This window comes from Antechinus flavipes, chromosome 6, assembly GCF_016432865.1.
Source record: "Antechinus flavipes isolate AdamAnt ecotype Samford, QLD, Australia chromosome 6, AdamAnt_v2, whole genome shotgun sequence".
Classification (NCBI taxonomy): Eukaryota; Metazoa; Chordata; class Mammalia; order Dasyuromorphia; family Dasyuridae; genus Antechinus; species Antechinus flavipes.
In genome coordinates, this window is record NC_067403.1 from 156,282,578 (window position 1) to 156,306,996 (window position 24,419).

General features: G+C 33.7%; 1 protein-coding gene across 1 annotated transcript in view; it reads right to left on the reverse strand.

Moving 5' to 3' along the window:
• The window catches only part of DSPP (dentin sialophosphoprotein), a 56,455-nt gene that overhangs the window by 28,370 nt on the left and 3,666 nt on the right, over window positions 1–24,419 (reverse strand). Inside the window, exons 2-4 of the mRNA XM_051966715.1 lie at window positions 13,266–13,356; window positions 13,050–13,112; window positions 11,787–11,882 (exon numbers count right to left, since the gene is read on the reverse strand). Of these exons, the coding sequence (XP_051822675.1) occupies window positions 11,787–11,882; window positions 13,050–13,112; window positions 13,266–13,356 (250 nt within the window). The remainder of the gene's footprint in view (window positions 1–11,786; window positions 11,883–13,049; window positions 13,113–13,265; window positions 13,357–24,419) is intronic.

A 24,419-nucleotide genomic window follows, 5' to 3' on the forward strand; every position in this document is an offset into this window, starting at 1 on the left:
TAAATTGGTAGGTTTATCTATAAATTTTAATGTATTTTCTAATTTATGCATTTTTAATATATTAATATATAATTGCATTTATTTTGCTTTTTTTGTTAAGTACATGGTTGGATTTAAGATCTAAAAGTCTTATTGCGATTTGTTAGTTGTGTGGGTGTGTTCCCTTGTGGTTTGAATAGACAGAAAATGCATCAAATAGAAACTCAAGCATTAGAGTGGAGAGTTGGAGCCATATATTTCCCCTCAACAAAGGATAGCTCTAGAATCTTGAGAGAGTCTGTTTGTAAATGGTTTTGGAGTAGCTTATCTCTGTGGATTAGGTTAAAGTTAGGTCTGATTATAGTTGATGCTGGTATAATCCATGTGTGGAGTGTTAGAACTATATTATATGACATTGGTGAGTAGTTCTTCCCTATCATAACCTTACATCATGTCGCTACACCACAACTCATATTACATTTTGGAGATGGTGTGTGTTTTTCCGTAACCCACTGTTAAACATACATATATTCATATTACATACTATCAAAAATAATTCACTTGGATATGTAAGAAATTTATTCAGATTTACAAGAATAAGGACTATTCTCTAACTGATAAATGAAAATGGTCAAAGAGATGAAATTCAAACTATTTATAACTTTATGAGATAACATTACAAAGCATTAATAATTTAAAATATATAAATTTAAGTTTATACCCATTAGATTGGAAAAATTAAGGGAAGGGGAAAGGAAATTTAAATTTTTGGAGAACCTGTAGGAAAACAGAGAGATTGAATGAAACAGATTGGTGAAACTGTGAATTGGCATGGCCAATCTGGAAAGAAGTTTGGAATTGTACATTCCTAAAAATTGCTAAACTGGGTAAACCCTTTGTCTAGCAATACCACTATTAGATCTGTAACCAAAGAGATTTTTTTTAAAAAGAAAAGGAAAGGAAAAGGTCCTACATGAACAATAATATATGTAACAATTCTTTCTGAGGTGATGAAAAATGGAAATTAAAAAGGTGCCCATCATTTAGGGGATAGCTAAAAAAAATATGAAAATTAATGACTCTATGAGATATCAAGAATCAATCAAACAAATTCAAAAGAATGAAAAAATAGAAGAAAATACAAAATACCTCATTGAAAAAATAACTAACCAGAAAAATAGATCCAGGAAAGATAGTGTCAGAATCATTGGACTACTTGAAAGTAAAAATCAAAAGGACCTGGACAGCATCTGTCAGTAAATTATCAAAGAAAACTACTCTGAATTTGGAATTATGAGCAAAGGGCTATCAAACTATATATATTTTTTGATCCAGCAGTGCCTCTACTAGGTCTATATCCCAAAGAGGTCATAAAAAAGGGGAAAGGACTCACATGGGCATGAATGTTTATAGTAGTCCTTTTTATAGTGGCAAGGAACTGGAAACTGAGTGAATGCCCATCTGTTGGAGAATGGCTAAATGAGTTACGGTATATGAATGTAAATGTAATATTATTGTTCTATAAGAAACAATCAGCAGGATGATTTTAGAAAAGCCAGGAGAGACTAACATAAACTGATGCTAAGTAAAGTGAGTAAAACCAAAAAAACATGGTACACAGCAACAACAAGATTATGTGACAATCATTTGCAATGAAATTGGCTCTCAATGAGGTGATTCAAGTCAATTCCAATGTTTAACCTATATTGGGTTACCGACTCTCTAGGGGAAAGGAGACATGAGGAAGGACAGTGAAAAAAATGAAATACAAGGTTTTGCAAGGATTAATGTCAAAAACTATCTTTGCATGTTTTGAAAAATAATAAAAAACTATTATTTAAAAATCTGTTCTGATATCCTAGAACCAGAGGGCAAAATAGACATTGAAAGGATTCATTGATCACCTTAGGAAAGAGGTTCTAAAATAAAAACTCCAAGGAACATAATAGCCAAATTTTAGAACTATCCTGTGGTCAAAGAAAAAATACTGCAGAACAAAAAAAAGAACAATTCAAATATTGGAGAGCCACAATCAGGATTATACAGGATTTAACATCTGCAACATTAAAGGACTGGAGATCATGAATATATTCTGGAAGGCAAAGGGAGAAACTAAACATAATACTTCAAGAGGGGAAATAGTCATTCAACGAAATAGAAGAATTTCAAGATTTCATTGAGAGAAGTTCAGAACTTAAAAAAAATTTGATCTACAATATCAAAATCCAAGAGGAATATAAAAAGAGAAAAGAAAGATTTTTTCTAAATATATATTATCTCTACATTTAAACATATAAGCTTATATACTTTTATAAATATATGATGGGGGATTCAGTGGAACTTCAGTATTTACATCCCTACATGGATAGATGATACTTGTAATTTTTAAAAATTGTACAAGTAATAGTACAGCTAGAAGGAATATACATAGAGGGTAAAAATATAAAGTAAATTTGAGGGAATGACAAAAAAAAGTAATTAAAGGATGAAAAAGAGAAGTATACTAGGTGAAGAAGGAAGGGAAAAGTAAAATGGGATAAATATTTCACATGAAGAGGTGCCCAAAAAAACTACTGTAGTGGAGGGAAAGATGTGAGGGTGGATTATGAGCATTGACTAAACTTTACTCCTTTTAGTGTGGCTGAAAGAGGGAATAATATACACAATCAGTTGAATATAGAAATCTATTTTACCTTCAAGAAAAGTAGAAGAGGAGGAGGTTAAAGATAGGAAGACTGACAGAAGGGATGGCAGATCAGGGACAAAGGAGAGAAATAGTGAAAGAAAAGAAAGTTCAAAGAGAAGAATAAATAGAGTGAAGAGAAAAACATAGTTATTAATGATAAATGTGAATATGAATGCAATGAATTTTCCCATAAAATGAAAGTGAATCAAAAAACAGAATTCCATGATACGTTATTTACAAGAAACATCCTTGAAACAGAGAGTAAAAGTAAGGGCTGGAGTAGAATTTATCATGCTTCAGCTGAACTAAAAAACAAACAAACAAACAAACAAACAAACAAACCCAGAGATACCTATCCTGATTTCACACAAAGTAAAAGCAAAGATAGACTCAATTAGAAGCGATACAGAAGGAAACTATAAACAATGAAGTAATATTATTGCATAAACATATATGCACCAAGTGGTATAGCATCTAAATACAAGTCACAAGTTCATGACCAAACAAGAGATAGAGAGCACAATGAAATATAAAATAGAAATTTTGATTATATTAAATTAAAAAGCTTTTGCACAAACAAAACCAATGCTACCAAAATTGGAAGGAAAGTAGAAAACTGAGAAACAATCTTTACAGCAAGCACCTCTAATAAAAATATCATTTCTAAAATATGTAGAGAATTGATTTAAATTTATAAGAATACAAGCCATTCCCCAACTGATAAATGGTCAAAAGATATGAACAGATGGTTTTCAGATGAAAAAATCAAAGTTATCTATAGGTACATGAAGAAAATTGGAGTACTAATGCATTCTTGTTAGAGTTGTGGATTGAATCAACCATTCTGGAAAATAATTTGGAAATATACACAAAGGGCAAACTGTGCATACTCTTTGACACAGCAATACTGCTATGAGATCTGTATCTGTACCCCAAAGAGATTATTTTTAAAAAAAAGAAAGAAAAAGGACCTATATGTGCAAAAATATCTATCACAGCCCTTTATATAGTAGCAAAATATTAGAAACTGAAGGAATGCCCATCAATTGGGGAACTAAAAAAGCAATGATATATGAATGTAATGGAATGTTATTGTGCAATAAAAAATGATGAACAGGCAGATTTCTTTAAAAAAAAAACAACCCTGGAAGGATGCATATGAATGGATGCAAAACAAATTGAGCAGACCCAGGAAAATATTATATTCAGTATCAGCAACATTGTGTGGTGATCAGCTATGAATGACTCAGCTCTTCTTAGCAACACAATGATCCAAGCCAAGTACAAAGAACTCACAAAGGAAAATGCTATCCATATCCAGATAAAGAATTTATGGATTCTGAATATAGATCAAGGCATACATTTCTCAACTGATTTGTTCTTTTTCAGGTTTTTGTTTGTTTTAAAAAGTTTCTTCTTTCACAATTGAGACTAATGCAGAAATATTTTTACATTTTAGCCTATTCTTTTAGGGGGAGAGAAAGAGGGGAGGTGAAAGGAGGGAGAAAAAAATTGGAATTTAAAAATCTTGTTAAAAAATGAATGCTAAAAAGTTGTTTTTACATTAATGGGGGGATGAAATACTATTTTTAAAAAAAGAAAATACTAGAACAGTTTGAAAAAGGTTGAAATACAACATGAGTTAAAAGAAACCTACAAAGGTAATTATATTTGAGCAACTAGAAGGGGACTAAATGTTGATGAAGTTTTTACATTTTAATAGAAAAATAACATATGTCTATTCAGAATCATATTTTAAAGAGTAATAGGGAATTAAATAAGGGGATAATCATGGTTTTGTTCTTTTCTGTTGGTCTTAAGAAAGAAAAGAGAGGACCAAAAGAAAATATTAGAGAAGAAAAAGGATGCAAGTTAATATTTTTCATAATTGGATGCCAGAACTAGAGCATACAAAGAAGGAGTTGGGTAAGATATCACATGAGTTGGATGCCCATCAATTGGAGAATGGCTGGGTAAATTGTGGTATATGAATGTTATGGAATATTATCGCTCTGTAAGGAATGACCAGCAGGATGAATACAGAGAGGCTTGGAGAGATCTACATGGACTGATGCTAAGTGAGATGAGCAGAACCAGGAGATCATTATACACTTCGACAACGATACTGTATGAGGATGTATTCTGATGGAAGTTGATTTCTATGACAAAGAGACCTAACTGAGTTTCAATGGATAAATGATGGACAGAAACAGCTACACCCAAAGAAGGAACACTGGGAAACGAATGTGAACTATTTGCATTTTTGATTTTCTTCCCGAGTTATTTTTACCTTCTGAATCCAATTCTCCCTATGCAACAGGAGAACTGTTCAGTTCTGCAAATATGTATTGTATCTAGGATATACTGCAACATATTTAACATTTATAGGACTGCTTGCCATCTTGGGGGGGGGGTGGAAGGAGGGAGGGGAAAAAAATCGAAACATAAGCGAGTGCAAGGGATAATGTTGTAAAAAATTAGCCTGGCATGGATTCTGTCAATACAAAGTTATTATTAAATAAAATAAAATTTAAATAAAAAAAAAAGAAATCACATGAGCTCCATTCATCTCTGAACTGGACAGAAGAAGGTTGAATACACAGAGTTTGGTACACAGAGTTTGGTGTAGAAACATAGTAAAGTCAATAGAGAAACAGGAAAAGAGGAGAGAGTTGTTCAAGAGGGAGAACAGAATTGGGAAGTGAATAGTCACAAGCAAACAATTTTAAGATTTGGAGAGTGGATTATAGGTGGTAATTTAAAGGAGAGGAAGAAGTGTAATAACTAGTGATGGCAGTTTGGATTAGAAAAAGAGAGGAAAAAGAATACAAGAGAAGCAAACTACATTGATTATAGATCAACAATGATGGTCATGTTCCTTTTTCTTTGCCACTTTTTCTTCTTACTAAAGAAGAGTAAGAGATAAAGAGAAAGAAAAGTTTAAGAGAATATAATGGAAGAAAATACATAACAGTTATAAATTCAAACAATAATGGGACAAATACATAAAATGGAAAAGTATAGCAGAATTGAGTAAAACAAAATATATGTTTCAGATGAACTTTAGGGGTGAAAAACAAGAATAGCAATCATTATCTCAGATATGGCAAAAATGAAAAATAGAAGAAATTAAAAGAGAAAAATAGGTCAAAAGAGACAAACAGGAAAATTACATGATATTTGAAAGTATGCTAAACCATTAAATAAGATCAAGGCTTATATACTAAGTATATAAGTACTGAGTGCCCCAGTACTTAAATGCTTAAAGGAAGAGTTAACATTTCAAGGAGAAAAAATATCATAGATGAAGACTTCAATATAACCTTTCAGATGTAGAAAAATCTAACAAAAAGATCAAAGAAGTTAAGAATATGAACAGAATTATGAAAAGTTAGATATGATAGCTCTATAATGAATAATGAAATTAATTAACTTTTTTTCAGCAGCATTTGTCACATTACTAGAGTTAACTATATCTTCCTATTGTTGTTCAAGCAGTCATATTCAATTCTTCATGACCCCATAGATTATAGCATATCAAGTCCTTCTATCCTCCACTATCTTCTGAAGTCTATCCAAGCTTTTGTTCATTGCTTCTATGATACTATCCATCTATCTTATACTCTGCCATCCCCTTATCCATATTTGCATTCAATCTTTCCCAGCATTAAGTTCTTTTCCAATAAACCCTGTCTTATCATTATGTAGTCAAATAATTTCAGCTTCAGTATTTATTCTTCTATTAAATAGTCTGAGTTAATTTAAGTATTGACTGACTTGATTTCCTTGCTGTCCAAGGGACTCACAAAATTCTTCTCCAGCATCACATTTCAAAAGCTTTGATTCTGTTTTGACTATATAGACCTTGGCTAATAAAGTGATATTACCGCTTTTCAGTATGCTGTCCAGATTTGTTATGGCCTTCCTTCCAAGGAGCAAATGTCTTTTAATTTGATGGCTATAATCACTGACTGCAGTGATCTTTGAGCCCAAGAATATAAAATCTAATTCTGTTCCCAATTCTTCTCTCTCAATTTGCCAGGAAGTGATGGAATCAATTGCCACAATCTTAGTATTAATATTAAGCTTCAAGCCACTTTTACATATTTCTCTTTCATCCTCATCAAGAGCCGTCTTAATTTTTCTTTCCTTTTTGCCTTCAGAGTAGTATCATCTGCATATCTGAGATTGTTGATATTTTCCCTCACAACCTTAATCTTGACTCTTGATTTATCCAGCCTGGCATTTCAGGTAATGCACTCTGCATATAAGTTAAGTATCCTATGAATAGCCATATGCTAGGGAATAAAAAATATCATAGATAAACTTAGAAAGGCAGAAATGTTAATTATATCATTTATTAACTACAATGCAATAAATTTTATAATTAATTAAGAATGTTTGGAGAAAAAATTTAAACTTAAATGATGACTAAATAAAGTAGTCCAATATATGTCAGAGTTGAGGGGAAAACCATAATGTTATAGAGAAAGTGACAACATTAAGATCTCCATACCAAGATCATCCTTCCCTTTTTGCTCCTCTCTTTTTACTCTTAGGAGACACCTGTTTCCCAGAGCTAAGCACCAGCAAGCAAGCTAGGCTGTGAGCATAGATAATGACAATCCTTTTCATTCATCCTCTGGATGAATTCTGCTGCACCTAAATCATATGAAGCTCTGCTATGAATGACACTTTTCTCATTGATGCTCTTACCCCTCATTGCTATGACTATAACTCACTGTTTAGTTCTTTGTCTGGCCATGACTATATGTACCAAGGCTTACCTTATTGATATGGGTCTGTTTGGTCTTAGAACATACCCTGGCACATGTGTTAGTTTCCCTCCTCCAACAGAAGAAAGGCTTTTTGCTTATAACCACTGTTAGCACTTTTGTTTATTTTACTTTTCAAAGTTTAACAATTGGTATATTATCTCTGTGTGCTCTTTGGTATTTTCAGAGTTAATAGTTTCTGTGGCATAATTTCTGTGACTCTTTGGTCATTTATTTTCTGGGTTTAACAGTGGACATGACTATAACATATAATTATATTGTATATTAAATATGGCATTGTCTAATGTTATATGTACATATACATGAGATACAGAGATACACATGAAAGAAGCACGTGTGGTCAAGTCTCCCTTGGGGTGGGGTCTCAGTATACTTTCTCTCCTTAAAGTCCTCCTTGAACTCATTGAAGATCACTGGTCAGTAGGCTAGTTCCACAGAGGGCAGTTTGTCAGTTGGAAAGGTAATTCACCTGTGCCCGCTTTTCGCTTCTGGGTTGAGCTAATCCTGGTTACTTCGGTGATCTGTTGCTGCCCTGGAGAGAGAGAGGTTGCTTGCCTACTAGTTGGCATCTCCTGGCATGGCATGGATATTGCAAGTCTGGGCCAAGAAGATCACTTAAACCAATGGGCTGGCTCCTCACCAGACATCACCACAAAATCAGGCAGGTTACTTTGTCACTGGACTCCTGCCAGGCTGGACTTGTGCTGGAAATTGTTGCTCTGAAATTGAGTCAACTCTTCAGAAGACATGATGTCTCTACCAGAAGGGTCAAAACCCTGGACTTCCTCAGCTCACTGATGGGTGAGCAATTACAGTTTTTACCACATACAATTTCTGACCCTGCTGCATATTATTGAGCATTTTCCTCTGGAATATTAAGGTTATCTTTCCAGTTTTCAGCACTTTTGTGCTCTTTCCAAAAAGGCAGTCTAAGAAAGATTCTCTTCTTTACTTCTTCTTAGTCTCATTTCTGAGTTTTGTCACCTCCTAGGTAAGAAGCAAGAGATATACAGCCTGTCCTATTCAACATTTCTTCCTGGTTCTCACAAACACACACACACACATACACACACACACACGTATATATGTATGTATGTGTAAAATAGAATGAAATATATTATTTCATTATATATGTACATATACATGTACATATCTACATATATGTATATAGGGATATATGCTAATATAGAGATACATATAGATGGATAGAAAGACAAATTGTACTCACTGAGGATTTCAGTAGCAATTAGGAGATTTAGGAAAAGCAAGGTTCTAAGAATTCCAAGAAGCAGAAGTGGAGAGGTTGTTTCCTAGTCATGTAAAATCATGGAAGCCAGGATAGAATGTTCTGTATGACAGATGACAAGAAGATGGTCTTCTTAAGGGCAAGTCCCTAATTTTTTTTTTTACTTTTTCTGATTGTTCCTAGCCTACTTATTGTTATTCTAACATTAGATATTTTATTTTTATTGTATATTGTATTATACTGACTAATCATCATCATTGTCAAATGTACATACTTCAACATAAATTTACTAGTCTCTCATGACCCTGAATTTCCTGATTTTTCTTCCACAGAAACACAATATTCCTAAGCTAAAACAGTTTCAGCATGTTAAACAGGTATCTTTGTAAAGCTACATTTATTTTGTACAATGAGTCATCATTGTTTTGTGTCTGTTAAAACAAGTTGTTTTGTCTCATTGCAGTCCTGAGAGTTATTTAAAGTCCCCTCTAGAGGAATCTTGTTTGTCATTTTTGTGGGAGCTTAAAAATAAGAACAGATGGTGTCCTGTACATTTGCGGCATAAAAGGCCATACTTGAGTAGGTTGAGGCGCCACAGGTCACCTGTACTAAGATTCATTCTAGCCAGGTTCCCTGCCCACCCTTCTTACCACCTCCTTCTCCCAGATTTCCAACAATCCAAAGGAAATGACTACTCCAATAACCCATTTATAGTGACTTCCACTACTTATACTAGGAGCTGAGCCAGGCCTAGGCAAAGTTCTGGAGTGAGGGAAGTTTGCCTTCGGTGCCCCCATCTCCTTTTTCAGCTCCCTAGTATTAGTTGTCTTTTACAGACATGATCTCACTCTTCTCAGCACATCCCTAAAAGGAACCAAAACATGTGGGCAAGGTATTATTGCTGTGGTGGAAAGAAGAGTGACAAGGCATGAAGAGGGCAAATGATTTAAGAGACTTCACACAATCTGATCACTTTTTCACAGAGTGAACCACTAAAGTCATCCAAGTATTTTAACACTTATGCTTCGATTTCAGAAAATGTTCAAACATACATACATACATATAATATGTATATAACATGTATCTGTGTGTATATATGTATATTTTATATTATATATGTACATTTATGTGTGTTTTTATATAGGTATGTTTATTTATATGTATATTTTATATGTATGTATTTATATTTATGTGTGTATTTTTATTAATAAATTAATGACACTAACATATTACCCATACCTATTACACAGCATTTAAAATTAGGGCATATTGTGGGCTACTTGCACCCTTCTGGTTATCAATTCTATGATCTTCATTCTGTTCTATGATCTATGATTTTCATTGGTGCAAGAAATACAATTGAAATGAAAAAACCAAACCTCATCTGGAGAATAAGATCCCCCCCCCCTTTCTCTCTCTCTGTCTTTTTCTCTTTCTTCCCTCCTTCCATTTCTCCATCAGTCTCTCTGTTTCTGTGTTTGTGTGTATGTGTGTATGTCTCTCTCTCTCACTTTCTCCTTAACTGAAACAAAAGACAGGTTTGAAAGCACACATACTCATTTGAACTGTAGTTAAGTCTCGTCTGGCTGGAGTTCCAAAATAAGCTGTGTCTGAGCACTAAAATAGCATCGCCTCGACAACGACAAAGAGGTTTCAGGTCTATGGTGGATGTTTGTTTTCTCTTAAATTCTCCCTCTGGTGTTTATTTTGGTACTGTGTAGGTGCCACCATAGAGGAAGGTGACCACTTGGGGGAAAAAGAAAAAAAAAAACTTTTGCATAATCGGTATACATAAAAGCCAAAAAAGGAGTGAATTTCCTTCAGTGAGTAGATGTTTTGAATTTGTGCCAGCAATTTAAAGAATCCATTGTAACTTTTTAGCAAGTTCATATTCTAATATACCTTGTTTTATACTTTAGATAGATTTTTGAAAATTTGTGAATAAAATGATTTAATAAGTTATCTCATATTTAATATCTAATAAGGGAATTTGGTTTAAAGAATCCCAAGTAAAATCTCTTTGTAAAAGGAATTAGTTTATCTTCTGAGAAAATCAGATATTTGCTTCAAAAAAGTTTACCTTTTTCAGTTTTACATGAATCAAATTTAGTGGTTTCCAATAATAAAAACTAGCATGTAATATATTTCTGTCTGAGTACTAAAGAAACATTTAATTACTTCAAATAATGACTTGATTAAATAATAAACAGCATATTATAACTGCCTTTGGATCACACCAGGGTTTGCAGATTGAACCTAAAGTGATCCCACTGAACTTAAACAGGTCATTGTCTTTCTAATTCCCACAAATCTATTTTTAAAATAACAATATCTAAATCACTATTGATTAGAGAAATGCCAACTATAATAACTCTGAGGTTCTACCTCATACCAATTAAATTGATTAATATGACAAAAAAGTGAAATGATAAAAGGCAAAGACAATGTGGGAAAAATAGGTATATTAATAGGCAGAACTATGAATTGGTTCAATATTTGTAGGACAAGTTAGAACTATGCCAGAAGGGTTATAAAACTGTGCCAGCCTTTGATACAGCAATACTACTACTAGCCTGTATTCCTAAGTGATCAAAGGAAAACGAATAGGACTTATATGTACAAAAGTATTTAAAAGTTCTTTTTGTAGTGATAAAGAATTGGAAATTGAGAAACTGTCCATCATTTGGGAAATGACTGAACAAGTTGTGGTATATGATTGTGATGGAACACTATGGTGTTATAAAAAATGAGGAAGCGAAATCATTTAAGAAAAATTTGGAATGATATATATGAGTGGCAGAACCAGGAGAATACTGTAGGTAATAACAACAATATCATAACAATTGGTTGTTATTATTGTCATTTTTATTCAGTTTTTTGTGACTCTGATGCGGTTAGTGGCAGTGCAGAGAGTTGTGGGAATCCCTCTGGTGGACACAAGTCCAATAGGAAGAATTCACGAATCTGAAAAGTCTGACTGGCAAAAGGGAAGTTTATTGTTGGCCCTGAAAAGCCAGCTAGGAAGACAGACTTCTGAGTGGCAAGAGGTCCTGGCAGAGAAATAACAAAAGGTTATTACTGAGAAGAGGGTCTCTTCACAGCGGGCAAGAGTCCTGGTAGACAGCTGTCCCAAGAGGACAGGACCCTTGGCAAAACACGATCCTATTTCAGACTTCTGCAAAGATTTGGAGTTCAAAATGGTCATTTTATAATTAGTCCAGGGGTAGGACTTCCATTGAATGAGATTCCTTTAATGTTGTCACTGCTGCCAGGCCTAGATTTCCAGTTGAATGCGACCACTTAAGTTTGAGCTAGTAGGGAGTGGTCCTGGGCTAATCTTAATGAAACCACTTAACTGCCCTGAAGGGTGGGTCTCTGTCAGAGGAGAATTTCAGAACTCACCCCAAAAGTCAAGGAGGACAGTTTCAGGGTTCACCCCCATCAACCCCATGTACCATAGCAAACCGGGCCCTTCTACACTATCTTTAAAAAGTCTATTCAAGTTTGTATTCATTGTTTTCTTTACACTAGCTATCTCATTCTCTGCTATCCCTTTTTTCTTATGTCTTCAATCATTCATATCAGGCTGTTATAATTAAGCCCTGTCTTCCCATTATGTGGCCAAAGAATTTCAGCTTCAGCATCAATTTCAGCATTTGTGTTTTCAATGAATAATCTCAATTAAATTTTTTTAAGTATTGACTGATTTAATCTCCTTTCTGTCCAAGCGTCTCTCAAAGTCTTCTTCAGCATCACAACTGGAAAGCTTCAATTTTATGGCATTCTCCTTTCCTTAACATCCAACTTTCATAGCATTTTATCCATTGCTACTGGAAAAACTTTTACTCTACTTTTATTATAGAGACATTTTTCATGATATACTCTGCAGGTAAGTAAGATGACAACAGACAACTTTGTCATAGTCCTTTCCCAATCTTAAACCAATCAGTTGTTCCACATGTGGTTTTAACTGTTGCTTCTTGATCCTTATATAGGTTTCTCAGGAGACAAGTAAGATGATCTGGTACTCTTATCTCTTTGAGAACTTGCCATATATTACTGTGATCCACCCAATCAAAGGCTTTGATGTAATTAATGAGGCAGAAGTGAATGTTTGTTTTCAGGAACTTCCTTGTTTTCTCCATAATCAATAAATGCTGTCACAGTAATCAACTATGAAAGACTTAGCTACTGTGATCAATCAACAATGATCCTTTTTTGCTTAGGGTCACACTGCTAATAAGTGTTTGAGGTGGGATTTGAATTCAGGATGAGTCTTCCTGACTTCAGAGCTGAAGGGGCTTATGGGCCAAGTTAACAACATATTGCACCATCTGCCTACAATCCTAGCTTTAAGGTCACCATGACTTGAACTATCAGAGTCAATAGGGATCACTGTAAACACCTAAAATTAAGAAAGAAAAATTATTCACAAATACTTTTCACCCCAGGCTCATTTCTCAGAAGTGGGGTAAAAGAGGACCTTCTCATCATCTTAGTTAATGGCTCTCACAGTGTGGGTGGATTATCATATTCATTCTGTTTTGTGTTTCTTTACCAAACATAGGTGATAGCCATTTCCAGCTTTGGAAGCAGCATTATGAATTTGAGAGGTTGATGCTTCTGGGTCAGAAGTCAAAATGGGCTGCCTGAAAGAGGAATTTCTATATCAGAAAAGATAAATCTATCAGATGAACTGACTTGCCAAAAGGCCAAGTTAAATGTAAACTAGCTCCTCAGAAGATCCATAAGTTTCTTCATGTTCTGAAGCCGAAACTTTCTAGAAGAGGAATTATTACTGTACCTTAAACATTTTTAATATGTCCTTGTGTCTTTCATGTTTGCCATTTTTATACAGAGGAAATAAATAGCTATGGTATACCTAAATGACATTGCACATTTAGCACCTTTCTATTCCCTCTTTTTGGAGAGATCTAGACATAAAGCAAGCTCTCTCTTTGAAGCTCCTTGGAGTATGTGGGGAGTGGACCAAGATGACATAATAAAGATAGTATTTTTCTGAACTCTTCCCAACATTCTCCTCCAAACAACTTTTAAAAAGAAAGTCAAATCAAATTCTAAGAGTCATAACCAACAAAAAGTAAGACTGAATCATTTTTCTAGCTCAGGATAGGTTGGAACCACAGAAAGAGAACTTGTGGACATTAGAGAGGGGAGCATAGCACAAGGAAAGCAACTTCAGCTGTGGGCCACAGTGGTAGCAAAAGCAATGGTACCAGTGGTACCAGGATAGCTTCATGCCCAGAGATGATAAGGGGATTGAACACTTGGTCAAAAAAGAGTTTACAGGAGAGCACTGTGCTATTACTGAATGAAAAAAGGCACCATTTGACAGCTTTATTGCCCATACACAATTCCAAAAAGCAGTTCTAGGATAAAGAAAAACTATGGTTTCAAGGGAGCAAAGACCCAAACTGGGTAATCCCCAAAATAAAAATCAGGAAGGTAGCAACCACATCTCTTCCTGATCACATCACCTTGAAAACACCTATAACTTATAAATCCCTAGATTAGCAATGAAAATAGCATGATATAAAAGCCTAAAGTTCAGAACAGTAACCCCTACCTGACCCCACCTCATCCAAAGGTAGGCAGAGCCTAATTCTAACATAAAAAATGAAATCAAGAAATAGGCTTAAATTATGGACAAACAACAACAAAAAGAACCTGATCGTTCAGAGCAACTATAGTAGTAAGAAAACTCAACATACAAACTTAAAAGAAGACAATGACTTGAAATATTTACAAGTAAAGTATTTTTTTAAAAATGCATTTCGGATGAGACCAACAATTCCTAGAAGAGCTAGAGAGTTTTTAAGGGGAGAAAAAAACACAAGAAAATTATGAAAATAAAATTAACAGCTTGGTAAAAGAGGTACAAAATTCCACTAGGAAAAAATCCCTTAAAAAATCAGAACAGGAAAAATTAGAAGTGTGGGCAGCACAAAACCTGACTGAAGAAAATAATTTCTTAAAAATATTAGAATTGATCAAATGGAATTTAATAATTCTATGGGACATAAGAAAGAATAAAAACAAAATCAAATGAATGAAAAAAAAGAAGAAAATGTAAAATATCTCATAGGAACAATGATGATCTGGAAATAGATTGAAAAGAAACAGCTTTAAAATTACTGGACTAACTGAAATCCATGATTAAAAAAAAAAAAGAACCTAGTCACTATATTTCAAGAAATTAACTTTCCAGGCACTGTAGAACCAGAGGGCAAAAGACAAATTGAAAGAATCCTGCAATCACCTCCTCAAAGAGACAACAAAATGAAAATTTCCTGAAATGTTATAACCAAATTTCAAATTGACAAAAACAAACAAACAATTCAAATATTGTGGAGCCACAGTAGAATTCCTCAAGATTTAGCAGCTACAATTCTAAGGTAGTGAAAGGCTTCAATTATTCTATTCCAGAAGTCCAAAGAGCAAGAATTAAAACCAAGAATAATTTACCCAGCAAAACTGAATATAATCCTACAAGAGCAGAATGAATTTTTAATGAAATAAGGACTTTCAAAGCATTCCTTATGAAAAGACCAAAGCAAAATAGATAACATAACATTCAAAAACAAGACTCAAGAAAAGCATAAAAAAGCTAAGTGTGAATGAGAAATCATGAACTTAATAAGATTAAACTGTTTACGTCGCCAAATGGGAAGATGCATGTAACTCATAAAAATTGGCAGTAAGAAGTCTATTTAATCAGAGATATGGATATAATCTAGTCTGTTAGAATGGGAAGATCCCAAAACATACATATAAAATTGAGAAAGAGGGATGTATTGGGAGAAGGGGGAAATGGAAGAAATTATCTCACATAAAAGAAGAACATAAGGAGTAGTTTTTAGAATGAAGTGGAAAATAAAAGGGGAAAAGGCAATGCTTGCATTTCATCCTCTTCTGAACTGGTTTTAAGACAGAAAAATATTAATACTATAAAAATATAAGAGAATGGGATGGAGGGAAATACTCAGCTAGTGATACCTCAGCTGTGAGGGTGAATTGAATGAACTCATCTATAAAATGGAAGAGGATAGCAAAATGAATTTGGAACTAGAATATAAAAATATGTTGTTTACAAGAAACACACTTGAAACAGAAAGATACACAGAATTAAAATAAAGCACTGGGGTAGACTTTATTGCATTCCAGCTTAAAAAAAAAAAAAAGGCAGAGGTAACAATCATGACCTCAGAAAAAAGGAAAAACAAAAACAGCAAAAAAGAAAAAAAAAGCAGAAAAAAGACAAAAACCTAACTAAAAAAGATAATCAGAGAAACATTTTGCTAAAAGGTACCAATGAAAATTAACTAATATCAATACTAAACATATATACACTAAATGAGATAACAATCATATTCTTGAAGAAAAAGTTAAATGTGTTACAGAAAGAAACAGATGGCAAAACTGTACTAGTGGAGGACTGCAATTTACTTTTCTGAGACCTAGTTGAATCTAACCATAAAATAAATTAAAAAGAAGTTAAAGAGAGGAACAGTATTTTAGAAAATTAGATATGATAAACTCCTGGAGAATACTGAATAGAAATAGGAATGAAAATACTTACATGGAGCATTCACAAAAGTTGACTGTGGATTGGGGGATAAAAATCTCACAAGCAGATGCAGAAGAGCAGAAATAATAAATGCAGTAAAAACTATATTTAATAAAGGGCCTTGGAAGTCTGAATAAAAAATTAATTTGAAAGTAAACTAATTCCAAAAAATAAATGATAAATTAAAAAAATGAAAATGATAATAATTTTATTAAGTTTAATGACAATGATGAGACAACATCAAAATTTGGTATTGCAAACAAAGCAATATTTAGGAGAAATTTTATATCTCTAAAGCTTAAAAGAGAAAGCAGGTGAAGGAATTGTGCATACAACTAAAAATAAAAACTAGGAAAGTAACAGATTAAAAATCTCCAGTTAAATACCAACATTTAAATCCTGAATGTCAAAGGAGAGATTAATAAGACTGAAATTTTTTTTAAATTCATTAAACTGCTAAATAAAACTAGAATCTGGTGTTGTGGGGGAGAATGACAATAAAAAAGGTAAATATTTGGTTAATTTGATTTTTTTTAAAAAGAAAACCAAATTACCAGTATGAAAAATGAAAAGGATAAATGTACAACCAAGTAAAATGAAATTAAAGCAAAATTTCTGGAGCTACTTGCCCATTAATATGCCAATAAAACTGACAATGTAAGTTAAATAGATAAATATTTACAAATGTATAAATTGCCCAGATTAACAAATGAGGAGATAGATCAAACACTTCAATAACCCTATTTTAGAAAAAGAAGCTGATAGACAGGCCATAAATGAACTTCCTAAGGAAAAAAAGCCCCAGGATTAAATGGATTTATAAGTAACTTCTACCAAATATGTTAAGAACAATTAATTCCAAATATATATATAATAGCTGAAAAATGCATGAAGGAATTACACAAATTTAATTTGATACCTAAACCAGGGGGAACAAAAACAAAAAAAGGAAACTGTAAACCAATGTCCTTAACATTGTGAAAGTTTTAAATAAAATGCAAACAAAATAACCAAAGCAATATATAGCAGAGATCATACGCTATAATCAGATTGGTTAGAGAGATCCAGTTTAGAAAAAGTATAAGCATAATTGATTATAACAATAACAAAAACAATACATGAAAATATTAATATATACAAGAAAAGTTTTGACAAAATACAATACCCATTCCTATTGAATACACTAGAAAGGATAGGAATAAATAAAATCTTAAAATCATAAATAAAAGCAAGAGCAAGCATTATCTGTAATGAGGATGAACTAGAAGATTTTTCAATTAGCTCAGTGGTGAATCATTATTACTCAATGTTGTATGAAAAATGATATCTATAAGAATGAGACAAGAAAAAGAAATTGAAGAAACAAATAAGGCAATGAAGAAAAAAAGTATCCCTCTTTGCAGCTGATACAATATTATATTTAGAAGACCCTAAACAGTTAATAACTTTAGCAATACAATAATTTTAATAGGATGTAAAACAAGCCAACATAAATCATTAGTATGTCTATTTATTACCAACAAAATCCCCCAGCAAGAAGGGATAGAAAGAGGAATTTCATTTAAAACAACTGCAGACAGTATAAAGTACTTGGGCTTCTACCTGCTAAAACAGACACAAGAATTATACGTATACAGTTACAAATCACATTTCACATGAATAAAAGCAAATGTAACCATTGAACAATGGATATTTGTGAATAAGCTACAATATAATAAAAGTTATAATACTACTTAAATTATTTTACTTATCAATCAAACTTTATAGAGCTACAAAAAATTAATGACAAAATTCAAATGGAGGAAAAAACAATCTAGACCATTAAGGGAATCAATGGAGGAAAAAATAGAGAAAAACAGCCTAACAATACCAAATCTTAACCTATATTACATAGCAGAAATCTTTTTTTTTTTAAGGGATAGTGGATAAAAAATAGAGGAATGGAATAGATTCATGATATACAGAAGTAAATGAGCACAGTAACCTACTATTTGATAAACTGAGATCCCAATTATTGGGACAAGATTTTACTATATGGCAAAACTGTTGGGAAAGCTGTCCAATAGAAACTAGGAATAGATAAACATCTCACATCACAATTCAAGATAAGTTCAAATAAATTCAAAATTAATACATGATTTAGGCATAAAGGGTGATATAAGCAAATTACAGGTACATGAGAAAAATTACCATCTATGGCTAAAGATAGAGTTCTTAACCAAAAAATAATAAGATCACAGAAGGTAAAATACATAACTTTAATTATATTAAATTATTTAAAGTTTTTGCAAAAACAAAACCAATGTTGATAAAATTAAAAGGAAAGTAGGAAACTGGGGTAGAAATTTGTATAGTAAATTTCTCTGATAAAGATCTCATTTCCCAAATACATAGGAAACTAAATCAAATATCTAAAAATAATATCTATTTCTCAATTGATAAATTTTCAAATAATATTAAGTTTCAGAAGAAGAAATCAAAACTATCAATACTCAAAAAAATCCTCTAATTCATCAATAATTAGATAAATGCGAATCACTTTTCACCCAACAAATTGGCTAACATGATAGAAAAGGAAATACAAACTCAGGAAGGGATGAGGAAATTAGGTTTACTAATGCACTGTTGGTAAAGTCATGAATTGTTTAAATCATTCTGAAGAACAATTTGAATGAGGCTATTTTCTGCACTTTTAACCTGGCAGTATTGCTACTAGATTTATATTTCAAGGAGATCAGAGGAAAAGGAAAAAGGACCCATATGTACAAAAATACTTAGAGCAACTCTGTGGTGAATTTGGAAACCTAAGGAATGTCCATCAATGGCTGATCAAATTGTGGTATATGATTGTAATAGAATACTATTGAGCTACAAGAAATTAAAAACAGATGAGTTTAGAAATACCTGGGAAGACTTGTATAAACTAATGCAAAGTGAAATGAGCAGTAATAGAAGACCGTTGTATATAGTAACAGTAATACTTAACAATGATTACTTATGAAAGACTTAAATACAATGGTTCATGAAAATTCCAAAGGACTAATGATGAAAAAAGCTATCCACTTCCAGAGGGAGAACTGATGAGCTCTTACTGCAGATTTTTTTTAATTTTATTTTATTTTATAATAACTTTATATTGACAGAATCCATGCCAGGGTAATTTTTTTACAACATTATCCCTTGCACTCGCTTCTGTTCCGATTTTTCCCCTCCCTCCCTCCACCCCCTCCCCTAGATGGCAAGCAGTCCTATATATGTTAGATATGTTGCAGTATATCCTAGATACAATATATGTGTGCAGAACCGAACAGTTCTCTTGTTGCACAGGGAGAATTGGATTCAGAAGGTAAAAATAACCCGGGAAGAAAAAACAAAAATGCAAATAGTTTCCCAGTGTTCTTTCTTTGGGTGTAGCTGCTTCTGTCCATCATTTATCAATTGAAACTCAGATCTCTTTGTCAAAGAAATCCACTTCCATCAGAATACATCTTCATACAATATCATTGTGGAAGTGTATAATGATCTCCTGGTTCTGCTCATTTCACTTAGCATCAGTTCATGTAAGTCTGGCCAGTTCTCACTGTATTCATCCTGCTGGGCATTCCTTACAGAACAATAATATTCCATAATGTTCATATACCACAATTTACCCAGCCATTCTCCAATTGATGGGCATCCATTCAATTTCCAGCTTCTAGCCACTACAAACAGGGCTGCCACAAACATTTTGGCACATACAGGTCCCTTTCCCTTCTTTAGTATCTCTTTGGGGTATAAGCCCAGAAACACTGCTGGATCAAAGGGTATGCACAGTTTGATAACTTTCTGGGCATAATTCTAGATTGCTCTCCAGAATGGTTGGATTCGTTCACAACTCCACCAACAAAGCATCAGTGTCCCAGTTTTCCCGCATCCCCTCCAACATTTATCATTATTTTTTCCTGTCATCTTAGCCAATCTGATAGGTGTGTAGTGGTATCTCAGAGTTGTCTTAATTTGCATTTCTCTGATCAATAGTGATTTGTCTTACTGCAAATTGAAGCATGTTTTCTTTTACTTTATTTTTCTCACTTTTTTTCTTTTCTTTACAATATAGCTTATTTGGAAATATATTTTACATGACTTCACATGTATAAAAATGGATGTTGCATTCCTTTCCTTTTCAATGAGTGGGGAAGGAGCTGCACAGAGGAAGAGAATTTGGAATACAAAAAATTTTAAATGCATATATTTAAAATAAAGCTCTTTGAGGTTTGGAGAGTGGCAGTGTAAAAATCCAGAGAAAAAGAACCTGTTACATCTCCTGAGAAACCAGTTTCTTCCTATGACTGAACTAAATTTGTACATTCATAAGTCAAAAACTACTAAAGAATACTGTGTTAAAAGTGTATCTTGTTCTGATCCTCTGACCATTAATATCCTCCAACCCCTCCAGTTAGTATGGTAAGTTTATAAGTAAGTTTAAGTAAGAATAATAGTTTATAAAATAAGAAAAGCAGGAAATAAGATTGGAAAAGTCTGTATAGAATGTTCCCAAGATGAGAAGGGCATAATTTGCAAACTGTATCATATATTATATAACAAATCATCTCCTAAAATATATGCTAACACAGGTAGCTCTTGCTGTGAGGACCTATGATATAAAGACTCCAGTAAGCTCCAGATACTCACAGAATACCATATGGTATTGACAGCTTTGAGAGGATGTTTATATTAATGAACATATAAGCCTAAATTGCACTGACAAAAGTTATTTTGTCCCCCCACTTCCCAACAAAACCCTATAAAAATGAAACTCCAAACTCCTGCTCCTGCCATCTGGGTATACATTGTTGAACACTCCCAACTCTAATCCATGGTTATGTGAGCGACTCTCTGTACCTCTCTCCCTCTCCATGTTGCCTAGTTTCCTCACCTGTCCCTGTTCTCATGCCTCTGTACTCTCCTCCCACCTTCTGCCACTTGTTTCTATACTTTATGGCCTGTTCATCTCTGCATCTTCTGTGACTTAAAATTTAAGTGTGACTAAAGCCTTACTCCCTGTTGGTTTTCACTGGTGAACACCCAAAGGACCAGGAGTGCCTAATCCCACCTCATAATTTCCTAAATTAAATAGCAATTCAGGTACCTTGGTAGATAAAGAGAAATTGAGTTTTTCAGCTCTACGGACCTAGCAGTAGCTATGATTATGATCATGATTATTATGGATAAAATAACAGAAATTGCTTTTTTTGATAACCCTTGATCATTAATATCAAATATCACATAAAACAGAAAGATGCATCTGCAACAAAGGTATTCATTATTGGCAAGGAAGAGATTTGATGCAGAGTATAAATTGGAGAATGATTCTTTACTGTATGAGGAAGGCTTCCCAATGTTCTCTTTTGTAGGCAATAATGGACACTAGATTTTATAGAAAGTTCTCTTATATCTAGATTTGATTTTATTAAAGATAAAACCCAATTGTAAACACCAAAAAAAAATGAACTAAATATTGTTAAGGATCCTTTGTTCATATAAATGAAAAAAAAAAAAGTTGACAGGAAAGGATTCTGTCAACTTCCATTTTTTTGTTATATATTTAAATGGTTCATAGCTCCCTCTTGTGACCATTTAGAGAAAACACATACTCTTCATGTCTAGAGATAACAGCAAGACTAAATGGGAATATTCCTCAAGACTGAGAGAAGGAATGGCCCATTCTTTAAACTTTCTGTGGGGAAAATAACCTTTTTATTACATCTTCAAAAATACATTTCTAAAATATATTTTAAGAAAATACACAATGAACTAACTGTTTACAAGTAGAGTAGGGTTTCTCTAAGAATAGATTGAGTTGGGGGAATTTAGTTGATTCTGCAGACTCTAAAACAGAGGCAGCATGACATTCAGGTTAACAGTTGATCTTCATGTCAGGAAGACCTGAGTTCAAGTCTCCCATCTGACACATATTAGCCTCAGGATTCTAAGAGTGTTAATGTAATTGGAAAATATTTAACAAAATAATAAAAATATAATACAAGATAAATAATGTTAAATTAAAATTTTCTAAGTCAATAATTCACCAGAAGGATCTTTTTCTGATTGAGGCTGACCCCACTGATCTACACCATTCTCTAAAATTAAAAGGTCCATAGAGGGCACTAATCTACTCTGGTAGATAGAGCTTCTTCATTGAGGAATGTTCTATACCAAAGATTTTTAAGCTGTGGGTCACAATCCCATATAGGTTCATATAACTGAATGTGGGAGTTTTCAACAATAACCCTCGCAAAATCTTGTGTTCCAATTTTTCCTTCTCTTCTCCCCATCCCCTCCCTTAGAGAGCAAGTAATCCAATATATGGTAAAAAAAAAAAAAAAATGTGTGTATATATATATATATTGTGTGTGTGTATGTGAAATCCAATATATACATACATATTTGTATAATTATCTTGTTGCACAAGAAAAATCAAATGAAAAAACGAAAAAATGAGAAAATAAAATGCAAGCAAACAACAAAAAGAGTAAAAATGCTAATGATGTAATAGAACTGTGTCCCCCTGATCTTTGGGGGAGAGGGTGAACCTGAATTAGAAAAACCCTGAATCTCAACCCTCCCAGCTCTGGGAAAATTACCTGGTTCGCATGGGAAACTCCCATCTCTAAATGATCTGGGAATCACTTTGATCTGGGAAACAATCACCACTCTTATTGATTTGAAAATTAACCCCTCAATCACTTCCTAGCCCCAAGCCATAGAAAACTAAATAAAATCAAGACTCTGTATCCCAATTTTTGCCATCTTCCTAATCAGGAAGCAGCCCACTGAGAGAGCTGCTTAGTGAAAATAAACCCATTTTTGCCAAACCTGCTTGCGGACTGGGACTGCAAATTCTTTCACAAAATTTGCAACATTGGCCTATCACTGTTAGGGTATCTTACCCCTCAACACTATGTTGTGACCCACATTCAGTTCTACAGCACTCTCTGGGTGTAGATGGCTGTCTTCATCACAAGATCATTGGAACCAGCCTGAATCATCTCTTTATTGAAAAGAGCCACATAAATCAGAATTGATCATTGTACTATCTTCTTGTTGCCGTGTATAATGATCTCCTGGTTCTGCTCATTTCACTTAGCATCAGTTCATGTAAGTCTCTCCAGGCCCCTCTGAAATCATCCTGCTGGTTGTTTCTTACCGAACAATAATATTCCATAACATTCATATACCACAGTTTATTCAGCCATTCTCCAATTGATGAGCATCCACTCAGTTTCTGGTTTCTAGCCACTACAAAAAGGGCTGCCACAAGCGTTTTTGCACATATGGGTCCCTTTTCCTCCTTTAAGATCTTTTTGAGATATTAGCCTGATGAGGTACAAATAATAAGGTGAGTGGTAGTTGTGATGAGGTGTGAGAATTGGGATGGGAGATTCCCTCTGCTTGGAGGTGCAGGTCCTACGCAAAAGAATTCACAAACCCAAAATCTGTGTGGCAAAAGGGATTTATTGGCACTGAGAAGACAATATCTTCACCAGTGAGCAAAAGTCCTGGCAAGGCAGCTTGCCAAGAAAACAGCTTCGTTGGCAAGCATAATCCTGTTTAGGATTTCTATAAAGATTCAGGGTTCAGAATTGTCTTTTATTAGCTGTCTGAGACTTGGGTTTCAATTCAAAATTGAATGAGACTCCCTCAGTGTTGTCAATGCCCTGGGGCCTAGATCTCAAATTGAAAAGAGATTTTACTTATCTTGGGAGTTTGAACTACTGGGAGTGATTCCGTCCTAATCTTCAACTCAATAGGGGGTGTGATCATATCCCTGGCCAAGATTTCCAACTGAATGAGATCATTTAACTTGACTCCCTAAGGATGGGTCTCTCCCAGAGGAGAGTTTGGACAGTTTCAGGGTTCATTCCCATCATTTCCTTCCAAAAGTCAAAGGGGACACAATTTACATCAAGCCCAGTACAATCTCCTTTTTTTACAGAATGGGGAAGAGGATTAAAAGTGACAAATTCTCTGATGGCAGCTTCACAAAACTAAACATGTATTAAGGCATAAAAATCTCACAAACAAATGCAGAAAACATAAATGTTAAATAGATATTTGTCTTACCACAATGTAAGAAAAATTACA